This window comes from Pseudochaenichthys georgianus, chromosome 1 (assembly GCF_902827115.2).
Source record: "Pseudochaenichthys georgianus chromosome 1, fPseGeo1.2, whole genome shotgun sequence".
Taxonomy (NCBI): Eukaryota; Metazoa; Chordata; class Actinopteri; order Perciformes; family Channichthyidae; genus Pseudochaenichthys; species Pseudochaenichthys georgianus.
Window position 1 is genome coordinate 33,177,273 of NC_047503.1, and position 20,450 is coordinate 33,197,722.

Below are 20,450 nucleotides of genomic sequence, written 5' to 3' on the forward strand. Positions count from 1 at the left end.
GAGGAAAATGAGGAAGAACTGATGATTAAAATGTTGTAGTACAAGTAGTAATGTAGTTAGTGCATAAATGATTGCAACAAATGTGTTAATTTTCTTCATTATTAGTCGATTTTTTTTTGGTGGACGAATGCCAGTGGTTACAATGGTGGGGCCAGTGACAATACAATGTTACCCTTACTGTCTACCCCTGACTGACTTATGTGGTTTATGGCTGAACTTAACGTATATGTTTAAGAAACACTATTGCTATTCAGCCGTTTGTAAAACGACTGGTGTTGACGTTAGTGCTACACTTTTCAGTCATGTTGATTGACCAGCGTAATTTAACCAAACAGCCTTTGTGCCCTGTCATGTGGCCTTTGTGCCCTTAAAAAAAAGGCCAAATGGCCTTGCCCTAAAATGACGAAATTCCAAGGTAACAAATAGGGATCGCATCCAATAATCGCCGTCTTTACCAAATATCTCTCTCTCTCTCTTTCCCGTTTAAATGTGCTGTGTTTGCTGCCATGACGAGTGTAAACAAACTGTCAGTCGGTCACAAAGATGGCGACGGGCATTCCGGAAATGACGTAGGCCTACTTGGTACACGTTTCTTGAGCCGATACCGTGTGGACGAAATACTTTTTTGATATCGAATTAGGTTAGTTTTCGTTTTCGTCTCCATGTAGATGCAGCCTTAAACACGAGTATCTGTACTTTTACTTGAGTAAAGGATGTGTGAACTTTTGCCATCTCAAAAGTTTCCACTACACTTGTAAAAAATGTAATCAAATTTGGTTTCCCCAAATACGAAATAGTTGCCTTGTCACGTACTGCTGCTGTCAAATAAGGAGTAAAGCTTTGTGAAGCTTGTGGCTTTTTAAAATGCAACATTAATTCCTTGTTATTTTTCATGACACGTGAAACCATGTAGGCTACAGGAGCCTGAACGTTGCCTAACAAACCCTCAGCTCTTGTGTGTCCCTCAGAAAACAGGTTAACAGCGTGTCACCTTACCTGCTACTGTTCCACATCACTGCACAGCGATGCATCTCAGTGTTTGTGGATTCCTCTCAGATGTGACTAAAAACACTCAACGCTGCAGATATAAACAAACAAGAACTTGAGATATATTGTAACATTTGATTGAAATAGTCTATCTTTATATAGGTAGAAACTTACTAACACTTACTTAATTATGCCATCAAATGTGAATAGCTACTACGCATACATACAAATAAATGTATTCAACTACACACATGTACATTTTTGTGAATGCTTCTTGCAATATCATTGTGACAAAATATGTCCACAGACAGGAATATCAACTTGCGAAATTACTTCAGGAACATATTTTGCCATGATGACACAGAAACAAAAGGTGAAAACAAAGCAGCGTTTATGTTGAAAACACGGCTTGGTAGGGAAGGCTTGATGGTAAAGAGCGAGCCATTGTTATCGCAATGTGTTTCACCTGTGCTTTTCCTGCCAAGACAGTTAAAAATGTTGGACAAGCACCTAAACAAAGATCAGAACCAGGCTCAGAGAAGTTTGATCAGTGAAATGTTCCGGGGCGCTTTGTACTAATGCTGCATCTATCTAATCTATCAATGGTCTTAGCTGCAGGATAGAGAAAGGCTTAATTAAATGTACACGTACAACAACAACAAATTCTCACTTACAACTGCTGGTATTTATCATATTGTTAGTTTTGGTCTTATTTTCTCAGTTTTTGAGATACAGTGACCAAATTACATTTTATTGATGCTGCTAAAAGCATTTACAGCTTTACTTCATTCTACCTCTGTGGATAAATGCTAAATTTGACCACATGCAATGTTTTTCACCCTTTTGTACCCCAGCATTGTCCCAAGATATTCTTACAATGCGCTGCAGGGAAAATTATGCTTAATAAATTCCACAAAAAACTTTTCCTTCAGGACAAAACTTCATGTGTATAATCCACAGAAATAACTGTGAACTGGTGTTAATGGTGCTTAATGGTACAATAAATGATATTATAAAGTAGCTTAAATGCACAACAAATACAATTTAAAGCAATTTTATTAATGATAACAAATGAGTGAAAATGAGTAAGACATTTCCATCTATTGCAGTCATCGCAGAAGGCTGATCATCTTTTGGGAAAGTAATTTTTAGCGACAGATTGTATGTTTGTCGTCGTACCAACACGGATGAAGTTCAAGGGTCATACATGTCGATGGCAGTGAAAAATAAAATAAATAAATTACAAACTGCACACTTAACTGCCCAGATAAGTGTTGAGGTAATGTGTAAAATACTATTCAGATGAACGGGCAGAGTACAATCATTCATACATAAAATATGTACAGTGGTACATGAACACTCAGACACTGTTTTTCAATTGCACAGTATGACACATGGAACTTTAACAGAGGAATAAAACTTGAATTCAATTATGAAATAAAATGAGAATGAGGAAGCACCACGGTTTATAAGTGATGCTTCAGTTTCTGAATCAAAATAAATAGATAATAAATTATTTTGCTTTATATTTGGAGAGACAGAGGATGGAGATGTATGCCAGGAGCATAAGGTCATATTGGCAATTAACCTAAAAAAGCACTTGAATGGAGTGGATTCGGTTTCCATCTTTAACTTCCCAACCGATGAGAGGAGAGATGGTGTTAGAGAAAAGAGGCTAACTGTCCTTTTGTTCAGTCGCGTTCATATGTATTTCCAAAATCTTCTTTCCATGAAACCAGTGTCGTTTCCGACTGAGCCGATGACCGGCGGGCCGATAAAGTATCCAGGATAAAAAGTGCATCATATTTTGTCAAATACTGAGAAACATTAAAACAACAATCTTATAATAAACATCTGAAATATCTATTTTTTTTCTCACTAGTGCAACAACAGACTGGATCAAATAAAAAGAAACCTGCAGGCAATCAAAGCTTTTTAAACATCTAAATATTTTCTTCACAGTAGCAGAACAGTTAAGAAGGCAACTTAATGATTGATGCTTGAACACAAACATGCCAACATTATACACATCGCTCTTTTTTAAAGAAATAAATAGCTGAATTATCATCTTTATCCTCTTCTTAAATAATTTCCATCTCTATATGACTCTGATGCACATTTAATATAAAGTATCTAATACACAACTGCAATTTCAACACTACTGTTATACATAATATAATTCTCTATGGTTATCGTTCATTCACTTTGGAGAGAAAATGCTTACAGAATGAAGACCTGTAAACTCTTTCCACTCATAAGTATGACCTTAATATTATATAACATCAAATGTTGGTCCTTTCTTTCCTCCTCGTTTTCTTCTTTTTTTACAAATAGTATGTACAGAGTAGCTGACAGCGAAGGCAGGATTGTCTAAAACTTAAAATCAACAAGTGCTTTGTGTTTTCTCTATTGTGTCACAGACCCATTTCCCTCAGATGAGTCAGTAGCAGTGTAGGATAATAATATGCAGGACTGGAAAAACATGAAGAAATGAAACCCATGACTGTTTTCACACCTGGAACAGCTTCACTCCAATAAGCAGCTAGACCGTTTCTCATAATAGTGAAGCAGTGACCGCAAAAACATCAGGGCTGAAGTCGAATAGTCCATTTAGCTTAGGAACCTTCCTAAAGGAGTGAAATGACCCGGAAGTCCCTCAGTGGCAGCCATGATAAGTGCCGTTCGAATTCTCTAGAATGATGAGAATGATAGGAAAGGAGGTTTCAAACTTCCTTTATAACCTCCTTTAGCTTAGGAACCACTGGACCTCCCTAACCGACAGGAGAAGCGAAAATGCTCCCCCACAATGCCTTGCAGCCGCAGCATTTGCCGTCACTCAACAGTCGGCCGTTCACGGAAACAACCGATTATGACCGAGAAATTATATCATGAAAGTTACGGTGCTTATTAAGCATTTTAAAACATAGGTGGTAAGTTGCCAAAGTGCTTTGTTTTGAACGTTCATCAGTATTATAATCAAAAAGAGAAATATGAACGTTAGTTTTTACTGAAATTATCAAATAAAGTCAACATTTCACTGAGCTGTGTGGGGTTTGTTCAACTTTTAAAAGATGTTTGAATGGTGATATACACAGTGATAGTTGTTAAGGACTAACGTTCATAATAAATACATTTGTATTGATTTTAAGATCTTTAGTTCATACAATCACACGTATTGGTATTAATGTGGACCGGAGGAAGAGGGTGACGAGCATAAGTTTCACTTTCCTTTTTTATTTCAATTCCAACTTTGGTCATGAAGAATATGTTTCTCTGTTGTCCACGTTCATAAAGCAAAGCAACAGCATCAGACCACGGTGCAGAGTCTCTAGATGAGTTTACAGTAGTCCCTCGTTCTTATTAAACATCCATGTTGTAGTCCGCTGTATAGAAAACTGTAGTTTCCATAGTTCCCCCACAGCAGCAGACGCACAAAATGACGTCCGCTGGCGCATCATAAACACTTCGGATAGTGAAAGTGCATTCGGATTCTCTAAAGTACCGCAGTCTCTTCTCCTAAGTCCTTTTGAATTCTCCTGTCCACTATCCCTTAACCCCGTGACGTTTCACTCAGAGGTCAAGGAATAGACGATAGGGTTAGAACTTAGGAGCTGATCTTTGGACTATTCGACTGCAGCCCAGCTCTCCTCATCAGTTTCTCATTTAAAGGTCACCTATTATGCAAAAATCCACTTTTATACATAAACATGTGTCCCCTGTGTCCCCCTAAAAGTTTCCGGAAAAAAGTGTCTCTCTTGTTGTCCTGATCCATTTATATAAAAACCTATCTTAAAATGAGCTGATCAGCTTTTGGCCACTTTATGTCACAATGTTTTTTCGGGTTGTGTAACCATTAGCCAATAACTAACCGCGGTAACACCCGCCCACCTTATCACCTGATTCTCCATTGTGGTTTTTTTAACCAATCATTCTCAGACGGGCTTAGGGAGGCATTAATTAGCATTTTAAGCTTCAAAACAGAATCAGTTCTTTGGAAACAGTGAACCGGTTTATGGCATGCTACAATTCATGATCTGTTTGGTATTTTGAGTCAAACACTTCAGATACATGTATATCTGAGACCTATGATATATCGTTGAAAAAGAGTATAATAGGTGACCTTTAAAGAGTTCTCGTGACAAAGTCCTGCTCTTCTCTGCCCACCAATGTCAATGTGTTTTGTAGCAACAAAAGGTATGCAAGGGTAAAATGAACAACTTGTTAAGCAACAGGCGGTAAGTATGACGCAAAGGAAGAGACGTGATGTTCCCTCTGATGTGTGAATCATTTTTCAGCCGGCTACAAAACTGTGCAGACAATTTCTTAGAAAGCAAAGTGATTGTTAGCTCCAGTGATTGAGTATTGCACTTATATAATGTTTTGGGTCTTGCAAGAGATTGATTCATACAAAAGAATCAATGCAGCAGGGAAGAGAAATCCTGACTTTTGGTCCCCAGTAAGGGTCAAGCTCCAACAAATCCTATACATATTTTTTTCTATGGACCCTCGATGCCGTGTAAACGTTTCTTTCCTACATGCTTCCCCCTGTAATTCAGATTTCTGTGCTATAAATGTTTTCCAAAGCCGAGATAAGCACACACGAAGCTCCTGATCCAGAAGACATTGGACAGCTGTTTTACCAGGCTGGTTGGTACTCTTTGTGAATAGTAAACTAATGATGTGAAAAATAGTTGAAACCCCCCTTTAGGTTATCTGCAGCACATAGGAGCGCATAAGTGTCACCTCATTAAGTATTGCTACTCATACTTCTTGACAATTTTTGCAAGGTTGGATAAACTCAATTGTTTGCACCAAAATCAAACTGCTAATTTGAAGGTGAAGACTAATCTGTTGGTTTGGAGTTCTGCAAAGTAGTAAAGGTGATAAATGCTCCTCGCTGCTAAGAGTACAAGGTGTCATATCACACCAGCTGGCTGTTGTCTGTGTAACCGCGTGGAAAAACCAGCAGAGGGAGCCAGAGGATCTCAGCTGAATACAAGTGAGGATTGATCAGCGCCATGAAGAGCACTGTTAATAAGAATGGCACTGTTTAGTATGGTGAAGTATGAAAATCACATGACTTATAAACACTGTAACACCTGTGAAACCCTTGTGCTGAGTTACTGCTGCTTAAACTCAAATCAAACTGATTTGAAGAGATTACACATCTACTGTACATGGTCCCTCTTCCCTCATTAATGGCACATTGGAGAAAACGCTCACTGGAATGAGGACAGAAAATTGTAACAAATGGCGGCAGTTTTTGAAATGCATCGTGGATCATTCTTCCAGTCTTAGTAAAGAACAGCATCAGATACTTCATCCTGTTCAGAGTTACTACAACCATCAAAGAAACACTGAGTCCAGGTTTGTGACATGACGCTGTTCACATGAGGAAGCAAAGAGGATGATTAGAAGAGAGTAAATGCATCGCTGCCATGCAAATGGCTAAAAAGACTGTCAAGGTGTGTGTGTCCTTGCTCTCTACGCTGTGCTTGGAGCTGGTGCAGCATGTTTCTGTCCGGGGTGGAAGCAGTAAGTGTTGAAAGTTGTCCTGTTTTAACACACAGCATTGTAGGGCAGGCAGAATGGGAAACCATGTATCCAATCCTCGAGAGACACGCAAACATGAAGCTCCTGTCTCAAGTCAACATCTTTTGAGGAAATCTATTTTTCTACAACTCCTGCCATTCACTCACTCGATTTATATATACCTCTGCAGAAAGTCTTAATGTGCTCCTGCCCACCAGCTGTTGCTGTTGAAGGTAGTCTTGAGTACATGTCAAGCATGGTGTAGATGCAGGCAGCTGAAAACAAAACAGCGCTGTCCCCTGGCTCCAGGAGTTTCAATAAAGGGCCTTGGCTCTGTGCAGCGACATTATCCATTGTATGGTGAAAGCAGGAGACGACTGAGAAAGAGGACTCTGACAGTTTGTTGGATTTGTGGAGTCAGTGAGCTGTAATGCAGGCCCTTTATGTGATATCATTGTCATTGTTAATTCAAAATAAGCCTCTTGACTCGTTTTTAGTCTTAGCAAAACACGAAGGAGACATTGATTTCCCCTTACTGTAGTAGTGAATGAGTTATTTCAGTTTGAACTTTGTCCTTGTGGAGGATGCACATTGAGCCTCTTTCCTGGTGCATCATGGTGATCCTCTTCTGTTGTTTCTGTCTGTGCCGCAGACGTATTCAACCCCATGGAGCGGGCTCAAAACAGCTGGGTCGTGTTGATTGACTTGAGCCAAGATGGCGCCTCGCCAAGACTCGAAGAAGAATCTGCACAAAATATGTTAGCAGAGACTGTCTGCTTTCACATGGAGGATTTTGGAGAAACCGGGTCTCTTCTTCAGAGCCTAAGAGAAGGAGGGACAGGAGGACACCAGCATGTCATTATCTCAATGTGATATTTTTAGTATCTGACGTTAATGAATGCTTTCCCCCTGTTGTCATCATACTTTTGTATTTCCCTCCATTAGCAGGTGTGTACAATACCTTGTGTGTGTGACAGAAAGCTAGTTTAAAGTGGACCTATCATGCTATATTTGAAACATATATTGTAGGTCCATACCTATATAAAACATGTCTGTGAAGTTTTTTTTCAAAATACCAAACAGATCATGCATTTTAGCCATGCCTCATTTAGCTCTATTTGCTCTTTTCCAGCCCTGTTTTTGCAAGGGCTGATTCTGCTTTTGTGGCAGACTACAACGCCACTTACAGGCCTGACATATGTACTACAGCGTCTCCAGCGCTTTCGAGCGGTCTCTCATTCCCCTGATGGGTGGAGAGTTGCCCATGTAGGCGGAGCACCCCTTTTCTGACATCAGAAAAATTCAAATAATAATCAGCTCCGTTGCAGCCCCGTTTTTAGAGATTTGGGTATGGAGGAAAAGAGAGAGGGTTGTGTTTTCTGACACTAAGTGAGTTCCCTGACATACCGGACACACATATTCATGTATAAAAGACGTACAAAAGTGCATTTTGCATGATAGGTCCCCTTTAAGGAGGTACAGGACTCCCTTCAAAAATGGACCATTAAACATTTGAGGAGAACTTAAGCTTCCTTTTCAGAGCAAACTGAAAAAGGGAGGGATAAATATAAATCAATGCCTGTTTGCAGCCTTTTGAGTGGTTACCTAACGGCTGTGAGCAACCCCACTGTATTGAGTGTTATAACCAAGAGGAACACACTGTAAACTGACTCATAAAAACAAAACATAAATAAAACCTGGGATTTCACAGCGTTGATATCTCTGTTTGTGTGTGGTCGGCTATGAGAATGACCCGAGCCTCTCACATAAGCCTTTTCTCAGTGAGTTAGCACCAGCACATCCAAAACCAGCCAGCACTGGGAATTCAAAGATTGAGTCATGTTTTAAACTGTGTGTAGTCATGGTAAAAATAGATGTATTTAATCCTCTGAACAGGAACTCGTCCAGCTGTAGTGCATAGTGCTGCAAAAATCCAAGGACATGTTGGCTGAAAAGAAGAAGGTGTAGAACAGAGCTAACCTGCCTGTTAGTCAACACTGCGCTCAACGGTGTAGTTACAGTTTATTTGTGCTTTAAGGCGAAATGTGCACACAAAATATCATATATTTATGGACTTACAACTCATTGGAAAACTGAATGTTGAGCACAATTTGGAATTTAGGACAAAACTCACAACTTGGAAACATTTTTCTTCACGGACACTTAAGGACTTTTTCCCCAAAAATACAACAAAAGTACAATTAAAAGTGGTGAATTAGAATTGTCTCTTAAGTAAATGTACTCATATTGCAGAATGATACATTTCAAAATATATATTTCAAAATAATATTCTAGTTAGTAGTGGGGGGTATGGCTGTTACCTGCAGCTTGTTAACCATCTCATCAAACAGTTTCCTAGCTTCAGGGCTGTTGGGGTCTTCAAAGTAGTCTTCAATTCCAATCTGAACCACGATGGACTTCAGGTTACGGCAAACACCTGCAGGAGTAGAAGGAGGATTTAAAGAGCATTCATTAGCAGGGTGTCGATATCACAGTTATCTGTTTAATATTGTTTACATCTGGATTTTACACAGTAAAGGAATACAGCAGAATTTAAACTCACTGTTGAAGTGGAGCAGGGCTTTGGGAGTGACAGGGGTGGAGGAGAGCACCAGCATCTCCAGACCCTTCAGGCCTTCTCTGCAGACCTCTGCTGCCACCTCCTGGTTGATCTCACTCACATGATCCAACTCCAGCACCTGCAGGCGCATGCAGTTCCTCGCTGGTGGAGGTGGGGGGAAATGTAGTGATGCGGAAAACAGGGGAGGTAACAGTAGTGCATAGGGGCTTGTTTAACCAAATCTGCTTGAAATACATATTGAGCATTATCCCAAACTGTTCTTATGCAGTTTTAATGGAGATTCTAATATTCATAAATAAAATAATTCTGGATTTGTTCATAGGTAAGAACAGAATTACCTTTGTACATTTAAAATAAATAATAATAACTAACACTAAGTGAGTAATGGCATCCCTTACATTTTTTCTGTGTTATTTTATATCCATGACTGACGCTTCAAAATTAACTGTTTGGTTTACCTACAGTAGAGGAACAACCACTTCAGAAAAAAAATGTTGTGTATTTTTTCCCTACAATTGGAGGCCGGTGCTCCACCCGATTAAGACTTTTGTTTGGATATTCTTGACTTTATTCCATGACAATTATGTTCGATTGGCTCATGCTTTCAATTACAATGACAATGTGATTCATGATTATAAGAACACAGTTGAGAACAAGCCAAATCATATTTACCTAGCGAGGCCAGCCCCTGAATGCCACATCCAGCCCCGCCCACACCGAGAGCTCGGAGGTGCGGCCAACATCTGCCAATCGTCTGCAGGCAGCGGTTACTGAAACGGGCGGGTTGCTGGCTAGAAGGGACAAAATACATATATATGTCCATGTTCAGTCATTTAAAAATACTTATGTCATTAAATAATAGAACGTATCTGTATTGATCATAAGAGGTCGATTTTTTTGCTCTGTTAATTACCATGGGTGTAGTGGCGCCACCTGTAGGGAGATGATGTCTCTGCAACCTGCTCCGAGAGCCCAGATCACCTCCTGGCCAACTGGATCCGTAGCACTTCTGGAGCAAAATATGTGACCAAAGTTTGTGTTTGTTTTGCATATATATGACACTTTATCTGTACAGCACAAACCTTAGTCAAAACTCATAGACTTGTTAAAGTAACGTAACTCAGGCACCACTGTGATATGTGTGCGGGGGGGACCTGGTCGTCCTGGTTACCTGTAGGTCACCGCCTGCAGGGCCCGGCAGTAGCAGCTGGCCAGCCAGAGGGAGCGGTCGGTCAGCAGGTTGGGGCAGTGTGAAATCTTCAGTATCAGAAGGTTACTTCCTGTGGCCTTTAACAACGCCTCCAGACCTTCCTCCAGACAGCCACTTAGATGGAAACGTGGGGGAAGGTCAACAGAAAAAGACAGACAGACAGAGCAGCGAGAGTAATTCTCCTGGCCTTCAGAACAGCACTTTTACCATTTATAGCACAAGATAAAATATTCCTCCAGTGTATGATGCAATATAAGCAGGAAGGAAGCAGCTTATATGCGTTATGGATGCAGATTTAAGCTGTACATTCACACAAAACAGTTAGCCACTCATATAAAATGTCTTCCTGCCTTCTTTCAGGAAATGCAAACTTTTTTTACATGCTTATCCTTATCAACCAGCCCAAGAACATCAGCATTTAATCACTCATGTTCCTCTTGGTGTCTTCCTCTCATCAATCATTGTTGGAGGAGTCATTGAGTATGTCACTTACTTCAATAGTTATCCATGAATGTGCTTCTCAAAGCTAAAATAATACTGAATGTAGTAATAAGTCCCCCACAGTGACTTGGTATTCTATTGTAAAGTGTGAGCAGATGTCACTTCCTGTATATTTCTGTGTCTCACCGTGTGCTTTTGAGGTATTCCTCCTTGGTTTCCTTCTTGCCTCGCTGTCTTGGTTTGAGGTTTTGCAGGATGAGGGAGTGCGTCTGAGTGCACCACTGAGACATTGTGCTCAGAAACTGAAGCAGAAACATGAAGATCAGTCAATACATCTTTACAAGGCACAGCTAAAACAGTAAAGTTATAATCATGGTGCTGCTTTGATAAAGCTACTGATAGACTGGACACAGTATCTATATAATCACTATGCACCTTGGAAGAGATGCGGGCGTTCTCCAGCAGCACTCTGGTCCACACGGCCGGGTGCCGGGCCACAAACTTCCAGTCCCTGCAGACCTCCGCAGCTCTCAGCAAGGTCTTAGTGTCCAGGTAGGTGAAGATGCAGAAGAGAGCTGCACGCATCTTCAGGATCTCTGGACTGATCACCTCGTTGGATTTGGACGGGCTCTTTTCATGGCGGCAAGGCTTGTTGTAGACCCCATCGGACCGACCTGTGGGGAGAAAAAGACAGAAATATACAGTGGGGCAAAAAAGTATTTAGTCAGCCACCAATTGTGCAAGTTTTCCCACTTAAAAAGATGAGAGGCCTGTAATTTTCATCCTAGGTATACCTCAAGTATGAGAGACAAAATGAGAAAAAAAATCCAGAAAATCACTGTCTGATTTTTAAAGAATTTATTTGCAAATTATGGTGGAAAATAAGTAATTGGTCAATAACAAAAGTTTATCTCAATACTTTGTTATATACCCTTTGTTGGCAATGACAGAGGTCAAACGTTTTCTGTAAGTCTTCACAAGGTTTTCACACACCGTTGCTGGTATTTTGGCCCATTCCTCCATGCAGATCTCCTCTAGAGCTGTGATGTTTTGGGGCTGTCGCTGGGCAACACGGACTTTCAACTCCCTCCAAAGATTTTCTATGGGGTTGAGATCTGGAGACTGGCTAGGCCACTCCAGGACCTTGAAATGCTTCTTACGAAGCCACTCCTTCGTTGCCCGGGCGGTGTGTTTGGGAACATTGTCATGCTGAAAGACCCAGCCACGTTTCATCTTCAATGCCCTTGCTGATGGAAGGAGGTTGTTCACTCAAAATCTCACGATACATGGCCCCATTCATTCTTTCCTTTACACGGATCAGTCGTCCTGGTCCGTTTGCAGAAAAACAGCCCCAAAGCATGATGTTTCCACCCCCATGTTTCACAGTAGGTATGGTGTTCTTTAGATGCAACTCAGCATTCTTTCTCCTCCAAACACGTCTAGTTGAGTTTTTACCAAAAAGTTCTATTTTGGTTTCATCTGACCATATGACATTCTCCCAATCCTCTTCTGGATCATCTAAATCAGGGGTGGGGAACCTCCGGCCCCCGGGGCATATACGGCCCGCGAGACCATTTCGTGTGGCCCTCGAGGTAATTTATAAACACACGCAAAAAATAAAAAAAAATAAAGAAATCTAGACCGCAAAATAATTAAACAAGAGAGTGCCTGTTTTTCCTGGCCAAGGTCAGGGTCCTTGAACACAACACAAGCCTAACCTGCCGTCACGTGGTATATGTCTCGTCTGACAGGGGTGTAGTTCTGACGGGGAGCACCAGAACGCAGCTCCGCTCCGGCACTTCCAAAAATTGCAGTACCCATAAGGAGCCGTACACATGCTGCAGTTTTTGCGTGGCTGTGTCTTAGTTGTAAGCCCAGTGGCGATCTGTCATACTGATCGTACAGTCAATAACGTTGTTGTTATTAGCATCTGGTTAGCTAGCTATGCTAACGAATATAAGAAGCTTTTTCTACAACCAGTGAGGTAAAGGCACATCTTTATATGATCATTATAGTTATAAAACAAATAAGAGAATAAAGTAAACAGGTATAAAATACTATATGACAGTAAAAAAAAGTTGTTATTAATAAACAAGAATACAGTTTGAAAGGGGAGTGATTTGTAAAATATCCATAAAGAAAAAGAAAATCTGTTTACAGTTCTGTTTCATATGGGTATTGAGAGATGTATCCATAGATCTACTAATGTTGCTCTCAAAGTGCACGAGATTTATGCTTTTAACTTCAACATTTAAAAAAAATCTTCCGGGGGGAGCATGCCCCCCGGACCCCCCTAGAGGAGGTTAGGTCCCACCAATTTAAATCATGCTCACATGGATAGGAGTCTAAATACATTTTGCACACATCTTGTGTCCATAGCTTTCTGTTTTGGTGGTCATGCCACAACCGTGCGTGAGTCATGGCAAGATATCTGGATTAAGAGGTTGCTTTTTCTTTGCACAGCATGAAAGAAAGGTGAAATGAGTGGGCTGTGATTTTAGTATTTTTAAGCAGAGGTCAATAATTTGTACGGCCCTCGGAGGATGTTGAAAACATTGAAATGGCCCTTGAGAGGAAAAAGGTTCCCCACCCCTGATCTAAATGCTCTCTAGCAAACTTCAGACGGGCCTGGACATGTACTGGCTTAAGCAGGGGGACACGTCTGGCACTGCAGGATTTGAGTCCCTGGCAGCGTAGTGTGTTACTGATGGTAGCCTTTGTTACTTTGGTCCCAGCTCTCTGCAGGTCATTGACTGGGTCCCCCCGTGTGGTTCTGGGATTTTTGCTCACCATTCTTGTGATCATTTTGACCCCACGGGGTGAGATCTTGCGTGGAGCCCCAGATCGAGGGAGATTATCAGTGGTCTTGTATGTCTTCCATTTTCTAATAATTGCTCCCACAGTTGATTTCTTCACACCAAGCTGCTTACCTATTGCAGATTCAGTCTTCCCAGCCTGGTGCAGGTCTACAATTGTGTTTCTGGTGTCCTTTGACAGCTCTTTGGTCTTGGCCATAGTGGAGTTTGGAGTGTGACTGTTTGAGGTTGTGGACAGGTGTCTTTTATACTGATAACGAGTTAAAACCGGTGCCATTAATACAGTTAACGAATGGAGGACAGAGGAGGCTCTAAAAGAAGAAGTTACAGGTCTGTGAGAGCCAGAAATCTTGTTTGTTTGTTATTGACCAAATACTTATTTTCCACCATAATTTGCAAATAAATTCTTTAAAAATCAGACAATGTGATTTTCTGGATTTATTTTTGTCTCATTTTTGTCTCTCATAGTTGAAGTATACCTAGGATGAAAATTACAGGCCTCTCATCTTTTTAAGTGGGAGAACTTGCACAATTGGTGGCTGACTAAATACTTTTTTGCCCCACTGTATATATACAAATCCTTTACCATCATTAGACTTGGATTCAAAAGTTTGTCAAGATGTATTAAATGTTTTAGTTTTTTGTTCGATTTCTATAAGATGTCTTTGAAGGAAGGGAAATACCTTTTTTTTTTTAAGGTTATCATTTATTGGAATGTTCCTCATATGGTTGTTGCTGTATAATTTTTTTCTTTACTTTTTGATATTTTTTTGTATAGCACTTTGTTATCGTTGATTGCGAAACAAACCAATTGCAACTCAAATAAACTTGGTTATAATCAAGATTATCTAATTATGTAAATAATAATAATACATGTTATTTATATGTGCTCAAAGTGCTATATGCAAAAATGCACATTTAGAAAAAGGATCGAATTATCTTAATCCTATTACAGTCGACCAATTTCCTTTATAAGAAATGAATGTCACATACAAAATGTTCAAAGATATTCTGTCACACGGTGGCGCCAACCTTCAACAAACCGCTAAATGAGATTACATAATTCCTCTTTTCCTTTCCATCATTTCATTCTCTCTATTACTATCTATTGGCTGATACAGCGTGTCCAATCCGAGCTTGTCTTATTCCTCCCAGCAAGATTGCTCCTAGATGACTCATTTCATCTTTGGCCTTGGAAGAAACCATCAAGGCTTTGAACCATTCCTTACACTCTCACTCTGTCTTTCTTTCTCTCTCACACACACACCACCTACGCTCAAGACTGCCAAATGCACTAAAAAAGCCGAGCTGTGTGTTACATGCTGAGAAGAAACTGTGTGCTTGTCGATACACACCATCTGATACAACCTGGCAGAGACTCTCCCGATAAGGAGATCTACGTCAGAGAGAAGGAATGCCAGAAACATGTTGAGTGTTTCGTGAGAAAACCTTTGAGTTAATGGGGCAGTCAGTCATAGCAGTGCATCCCAGTTTGTAATAGGGCTCTGGCCCATTTTCCCAGACTGCCTCTGTTCACCTAGTATTTAGAGTAAGCCCGACAGCAGGTGAGTAAAAATGGAGGGCAGCAGCAGTGAGTTCAAGGAGCTTGGCAGCGCCGGAAGTTAACAGAGAGAAGCACAATCTGTGCTGGATCAGAAGAAATGTGCACAAGCAAACAGCGCTCATACTTGTGTTAAACCAAATAGTGTTAACACCTCATGAAAAAAGGATTTCAGCTGGTTAAATCAAATTGTAAGAACTTAAGTCAAGATGGATCCGATTAGGTTACATGCCAATTAGCAGGATTAATACCCCCTATACTGAGTTTATTTTAATTAAATACATTCCCTTTGGTTTTATTTAGTAGCAGCTTGTAATTGATTCCAATCAAAGCTGGACATTTAATTTTTTTTCATTTAATCGTTTATTTGAATAGGGACAATGCACATTAAAGGTGGGGTAGGTAATTCACTTCAGAAAGACTTTTTGTTATATTCCATGGAATGCTCTTAACATCCCGATAGCAATGATTATATTAAATGCTTTGACAAAAAATACATCAAAACATTTCATCTGTGGAAGCCGTAGTACTGAAATAACTGGATGGCCTAACTGGATGGCCTACCTGCCTGTCAGTCTTCCACCTGTGCACAAACTTATCTCGTGCCCTCATTGGTCATGTGCGCGTTTGTGTGTGTTGGAGGAGGGTCTCTGTAAGGAAGTGGCAGATTTCTTCCGATTGTGTATTTTCAAATTCTAGCACACTCGAGCTGGTTTCTCCAAAATTACCTACCCCACCTTTAATGAACACTTTAGACAAATAATGCTTCAAGTGTTAATATGCTGGATTTGAGCTTTGAGCTAATTTCCATCCATAGTCTCTGACATACAACATATAAGAAGAACATGACATTTGTAAACATAGCAAAAACTAAATACATGATATGCAAAAGAGCAAGAGCAGCACACACAAGTATTTACCACATAGCAGCAACGACATATTAAGTGCAAGAGATTATACAAGAGATGCATAAAGTGCAAGAGTAGATACCCCTGTGTTAAAGTGCATTTAGCGGTGAGTGCACGTCTGTTTGTTTCTCAACCATTCTTTGAGTTGACCTTTGAAGCCATTGAGAGTGGGACAATCCCGTATCTCAGTTGGGAGGCTATTCCAGAATGAGCTGCCTTTAATGGAGAGGACATTTTGTCCAAAAGTGGTCCGTCTACGGTGGACTCCACAGTCTCCTCTGGTTTCTGACCTAGTGCAGCGTTCAGTGTGTTTTTGTGGATGAATTCCCCTAAGGGAGGGGGGGCCAGTCCATGCGAACATTTATAAAAAAAACACATACTTTTAAAAGACTTAAAATGGTCAAAACTCAAGAAATTGTGTTTTTCAAGGATGGTATGAATTTGGCTTTCTGTCAAAAACCTTGATAGCTCTCTTGTACAACTGTTCTATGGGTTTCAGGTTTGTGGCACAAGCAAACGACATGTTAAATACTTTCTCAGTTTTCCTATGGATGCACCTGCAATTTGGTCTCAAGATGCTACATTAGAGTGCCTGGCCTTCTCAATAGATGATGATGTTACTAATTGTCCTTGTAGCAAGTCAAAATTAATATGAGGAATGTAAAGCACACTACATTCCCTATCCTGTGTAGTCAACCACAAAAAGAAATACTCAGTTTACTTGGAGAACAAATTCTCACTCAGTCTGTCTTCACAGTTAAAAATATCTACTCAATAATAATGAATAATGCTAGGTTCTTAGGACGGATGTGTAATTTCAGTCATTGGGCTATATAAATACATTTGATTTGATTGGAGTTTGAAACATTTCTATTTAATTAGAATAAATAACTATTTGATGACTAACAAATGTCTCTTTAATTATAATACATTAGTATTTTTAATGATGAAAACATGCCTCTTTAATAATAAATAAACACATATTTTGATTGGAAAATAGGTGGTTTGGATTTGGTAAAGGAAGGATCAAAATGCCATTACAGTTGAATTCCCCACCTCACACTCTGATTGGCCGACATAGGGAATGCACCAAGCTGTTATCAGTTCTTAATTAGGAGCTACAGGTGATCTGAATAACCCTTCAATCAACTCAGGTGACATTCTGATAAAAATAAACTAGGGAAAAAGGGTATCAACGACTGCCACATCCTAAGACTCGTGAATTGGAAAAAAAGACAGGCAGTGTTTGTGAAAGCTCAGAGTCTTAGTCATTTTTCATGAAATGTTTACATTGTTGTGTCTACACACTGGAGCAGATGCAGGGCCTCTTTCCTCCATGTTTACCATATAAGCTCATGTCTGATCCAAACTTTGTAGAAGGAGCGTTGGTCAGTGACACAGCTCCAGCAGCCTGACTGCGACTCAACGTGACCTAGATCCAAATCAGTCCCTGCTCTCATGGGAATCCTTTACAGAGCCTTTATTCTGTGAAATCCTGGCTCCCATGTGTCCGGATGTAAGTTTAGAAAGAGAGTGTCAGTGTGTACACTTCTAAGAATAACGTGTGTGTTACCTGTGTTGGAGCGATACGCTGTCCGGCTGTGGTGAGAATATGGGGGGGCCGACTGCTGCACTTCAGCCACAGCTCTCCTGTCTTGTTCCCACATCTCCATTTCAGACTCAGTGGTCCGAGAGCCCACGTCCGACATGTCCCCCTCATCTCCCTCGGTGCTGTTCCTGTAAGGTCGCCGCTGCCAGTTCTGGATCGCCTGTTTACGAAGACCCCAGTTCCTCGACCCGCCCCCCCCACATCCCGGGGAGCGATCGTAGCCCGCCTCCCCCAGCCGGCACTGCATGTAGTACTGCGCCTCGGGGCAGTCCTCCATGGGATGCATCTCCACGCTGTCACTGTCGTAACCCCCAGAGCCCCCGGACACAGACTTGATCCGCCCCGATGCTCTGTGGGGAAATTAAAGGAAGGGTGCTATAAATAATAATAGGACACAGACATGTGATGGTCCAAAGCATTATCCAATAACACGCAAAGCTGTGTTCTGGAAATCAAAATAACGAGACTCAAAAACAGAATATAATATAAATGTAATATGTTATTAAAATGACTTTCGAACAATGTTTAAAGGCACAGTTTGACATTCAAGGAAACGCGTTTATACGCCTTAATGCAGAGGTTGGATTAGAAGAATGATCAAACTGTCATCTTTTAAATAAGGAGCTATAACATGTGGTTTAGCTTAGCACAAAGACTTAAAGACGTTCCCTTTAAGACTATAAACACTTTTAAATGTTACCACGACTGAAGTTAAACATGTTAAACACAATGCATTATAAAGAGGAACTTAAGAAAAATATTTGCAAAAAGAAGATACACACAATCTAAAAAGAATACAAAAGATGAATGAGGAGGTGATTACAGTGCAGTTATATCAACAAATGGTCCAGAATGCAATTGATTAAAAAGGCAGTGCCAAGCAGCAAAGGCAAGGCTAACTAATGCTAAGCTAAGCTGTGGCTTTATATTAAAGAAAGATATATTGATCTTCCAATCAAACAATAGTATGTTACAAAAGTTGAACTTTAATAACATCGGTTTGTGATGCAACACAATCCCTGCTTTTAACAACCCAATTAGGAAAAAAGGTTGTGTTTGACGGGGTCTATTAATAATATTTGTTATTCAGAAAACAAACAATATGCGCTCTCATCGTCATCACACCCGCTCTAATCCATTGTGTGAGCTGTTCATTTGATACTTCTGATAGTACGTTTCTGTAGAGACTTCCCTTCAGTACACTGAGGAAAACAATATTATGGTATTTCATCTGACAGTAGTGGATGCACTTCTGAAACCATAATAAACCACAGATATTGATCGTTTGACACTCTAGAAACAGCTGCATTTCAGAAGATATAAAGTAGAATGGGTGAAGCTTTTGTACACATGCTATATTACTTTAAATAACACCCGAGCCAATACAAGTAATGAGAAGTCTGAAAAAGTAGGGCATCTTCTTCCTCCTTCTCTCTGCATAATAAGAAGAGTGGGAGCTTGTGCATTCATCATTTTAGCAGTCAAAATGAAAGAGAATCACAAATGATACTGCAGGTAACACATAGCAGTACTTTCAGGGGAAAAGGATTCACAGAAGATGGGATGCATTTTATGCCACAAATATGAATTTGTGAATTTAAAATGAAGTAAAACTGTAACAAAGCGACGTGTTTATGGTTTCAACAATCTAAACTGGGTCAATGACAAACTGAGATGCATTACAGTTTGATGAGCTGGTTTTAAAGCAGTAACCTGATACACAGCTTGAATGTTTTACAACATTTAATCAATAGCAAGAAGTAATGATATGAAATAATGAGAAGCTCACGATTAGCAAAAGCTAATAAGGATTTTAGGCTGTCATCTTACTTGTGTTGATCCCGAATGTGCAAATCAAATCACGTGTTGACTTTGCATGTGAACATTTTAACGTCATGTCCTGATTCTGACAGAGATGCATCATTAGAGGTTGTTTAGACACAGCTTCAATGCTGAGTTGAATGGTCTGAACATAACTGACTCATAAAATTAAAGATGAAAGTTTATATTAAGATGAGATCTGTGCATTTCATAACTTTATTACTATCATACATTAAAGGTGGGGTAGGTAATGTTGGAGAAACCAGCTCGAGTGCTCTAGAATTTGAAAATAGTAATACACAACCGGAAAAAATCTGCCACTTCCTTACAGAGCCCCTCCTCCAACACACACAAACGCGCACATGACCAATGAGGGCACGATAAGTTTGTGCACAGATGGAAGGCTGACAGGCAGGTAGGCCATTGGTCGTGCTTTTTACAGTACTACGGCTTCCACAGATGAATTTTTGTATGGATTTATTGTCAAAGCATTTAATGTATTCATTGCTATCGGGATTTTAAGGGCATTCCATGGAATATAACAAAAAGTGTTTCTGAAATAAATTACATACCCCACCTTTAAGCCATAATACATTCATTTTATTTTCTTTAATCTATTTTAAATGCAAATAAAGTTAAACGTTGAAATTGACAGATGCAACAAATGAATAAATATCTGGTGAGGTCAACGTAGATAAATCATGAAAAATGTTGCACACTTGAGATCAAGACCTTTATCGAAGATGAAGAGCTGTTAATAACGAGAACACAGAAGGTTACGAGTGTGTGTGTCGTGCCATCAATGATTCAATGGGGAAGGCCTGGTTCTGCGTGACGTCATGAGAGGAAACACATTCACAAACCCACTGGGGATGACAGTTGTGTTAGTCAGAGCTTTGCGACACCGCCATGTGTCTGAGATCTCCAGCAGGGACTCAGAAATACTTCAGTCACACCTCGAGTACAGACACCCAACCTGCACCT

General features: G+C 40.2%; 1 protein-coding gene across 3 annotated transcripts in view; it reads right to left on the bottom strand.

Annotated features, from left to right (window-relative positions):
* Positions 1 to 2,017: 2,017 nt before the first annotated feature.
* The window catches only part of fbxo41 (F-box protein 41), a 59,835-nt gene continuing 41,402 nt past the window's right edge, over positions 2,018 to 20,450 (bottom strand). For 2 of the 3 annotated variants that reach the window (XM_034084283.2, XM_034084291.2), the window contains 9 exons: positions 17,610 to 17,995; positions 11,187 to 11,425; positions 10,938 to 11,053; positions 10,272 to 10,424; positions 10,014 to 10,109; positions 9,773 to 9,891; positions 9,083 to 9,241; positions 8,841 to 8,956; positions 2,018 to 7,341 (listed from right to left, as the gene is read on the bottom strand). In XM_034084283.2, coding sequence (XP_033940174.1) covers positions 7,279 to 7,341; positions 8,841 to 8,956; positions 9,083 to 9,241; positions 9,773 to 9,891; positions 10,014 to 10,109; positions 10,272 to 10,424; positions 10,938 to 11,053; positions 11,187 to 11,425; positions 17,610 to 17,995 — 1,447 coding nt within the window. In that variant the 3' untranslated portion in view covers positions 2,018 to 7,278. The remainder of the gene's footprint in view (positions 7,342 to 8,840; positions 8,957 to 9,082; positions 9,242 to 9,772; positions 9,892 to 10,013; positions 10,110 to 10,271; positions 10,425 to 10,937; positions 11,054 to 11,186; positions 11,426 to 17,609; positions 17,996 to 20,450) is intronic. The other variant, XM_034084301.2, reaches the window with a different exon arrangement.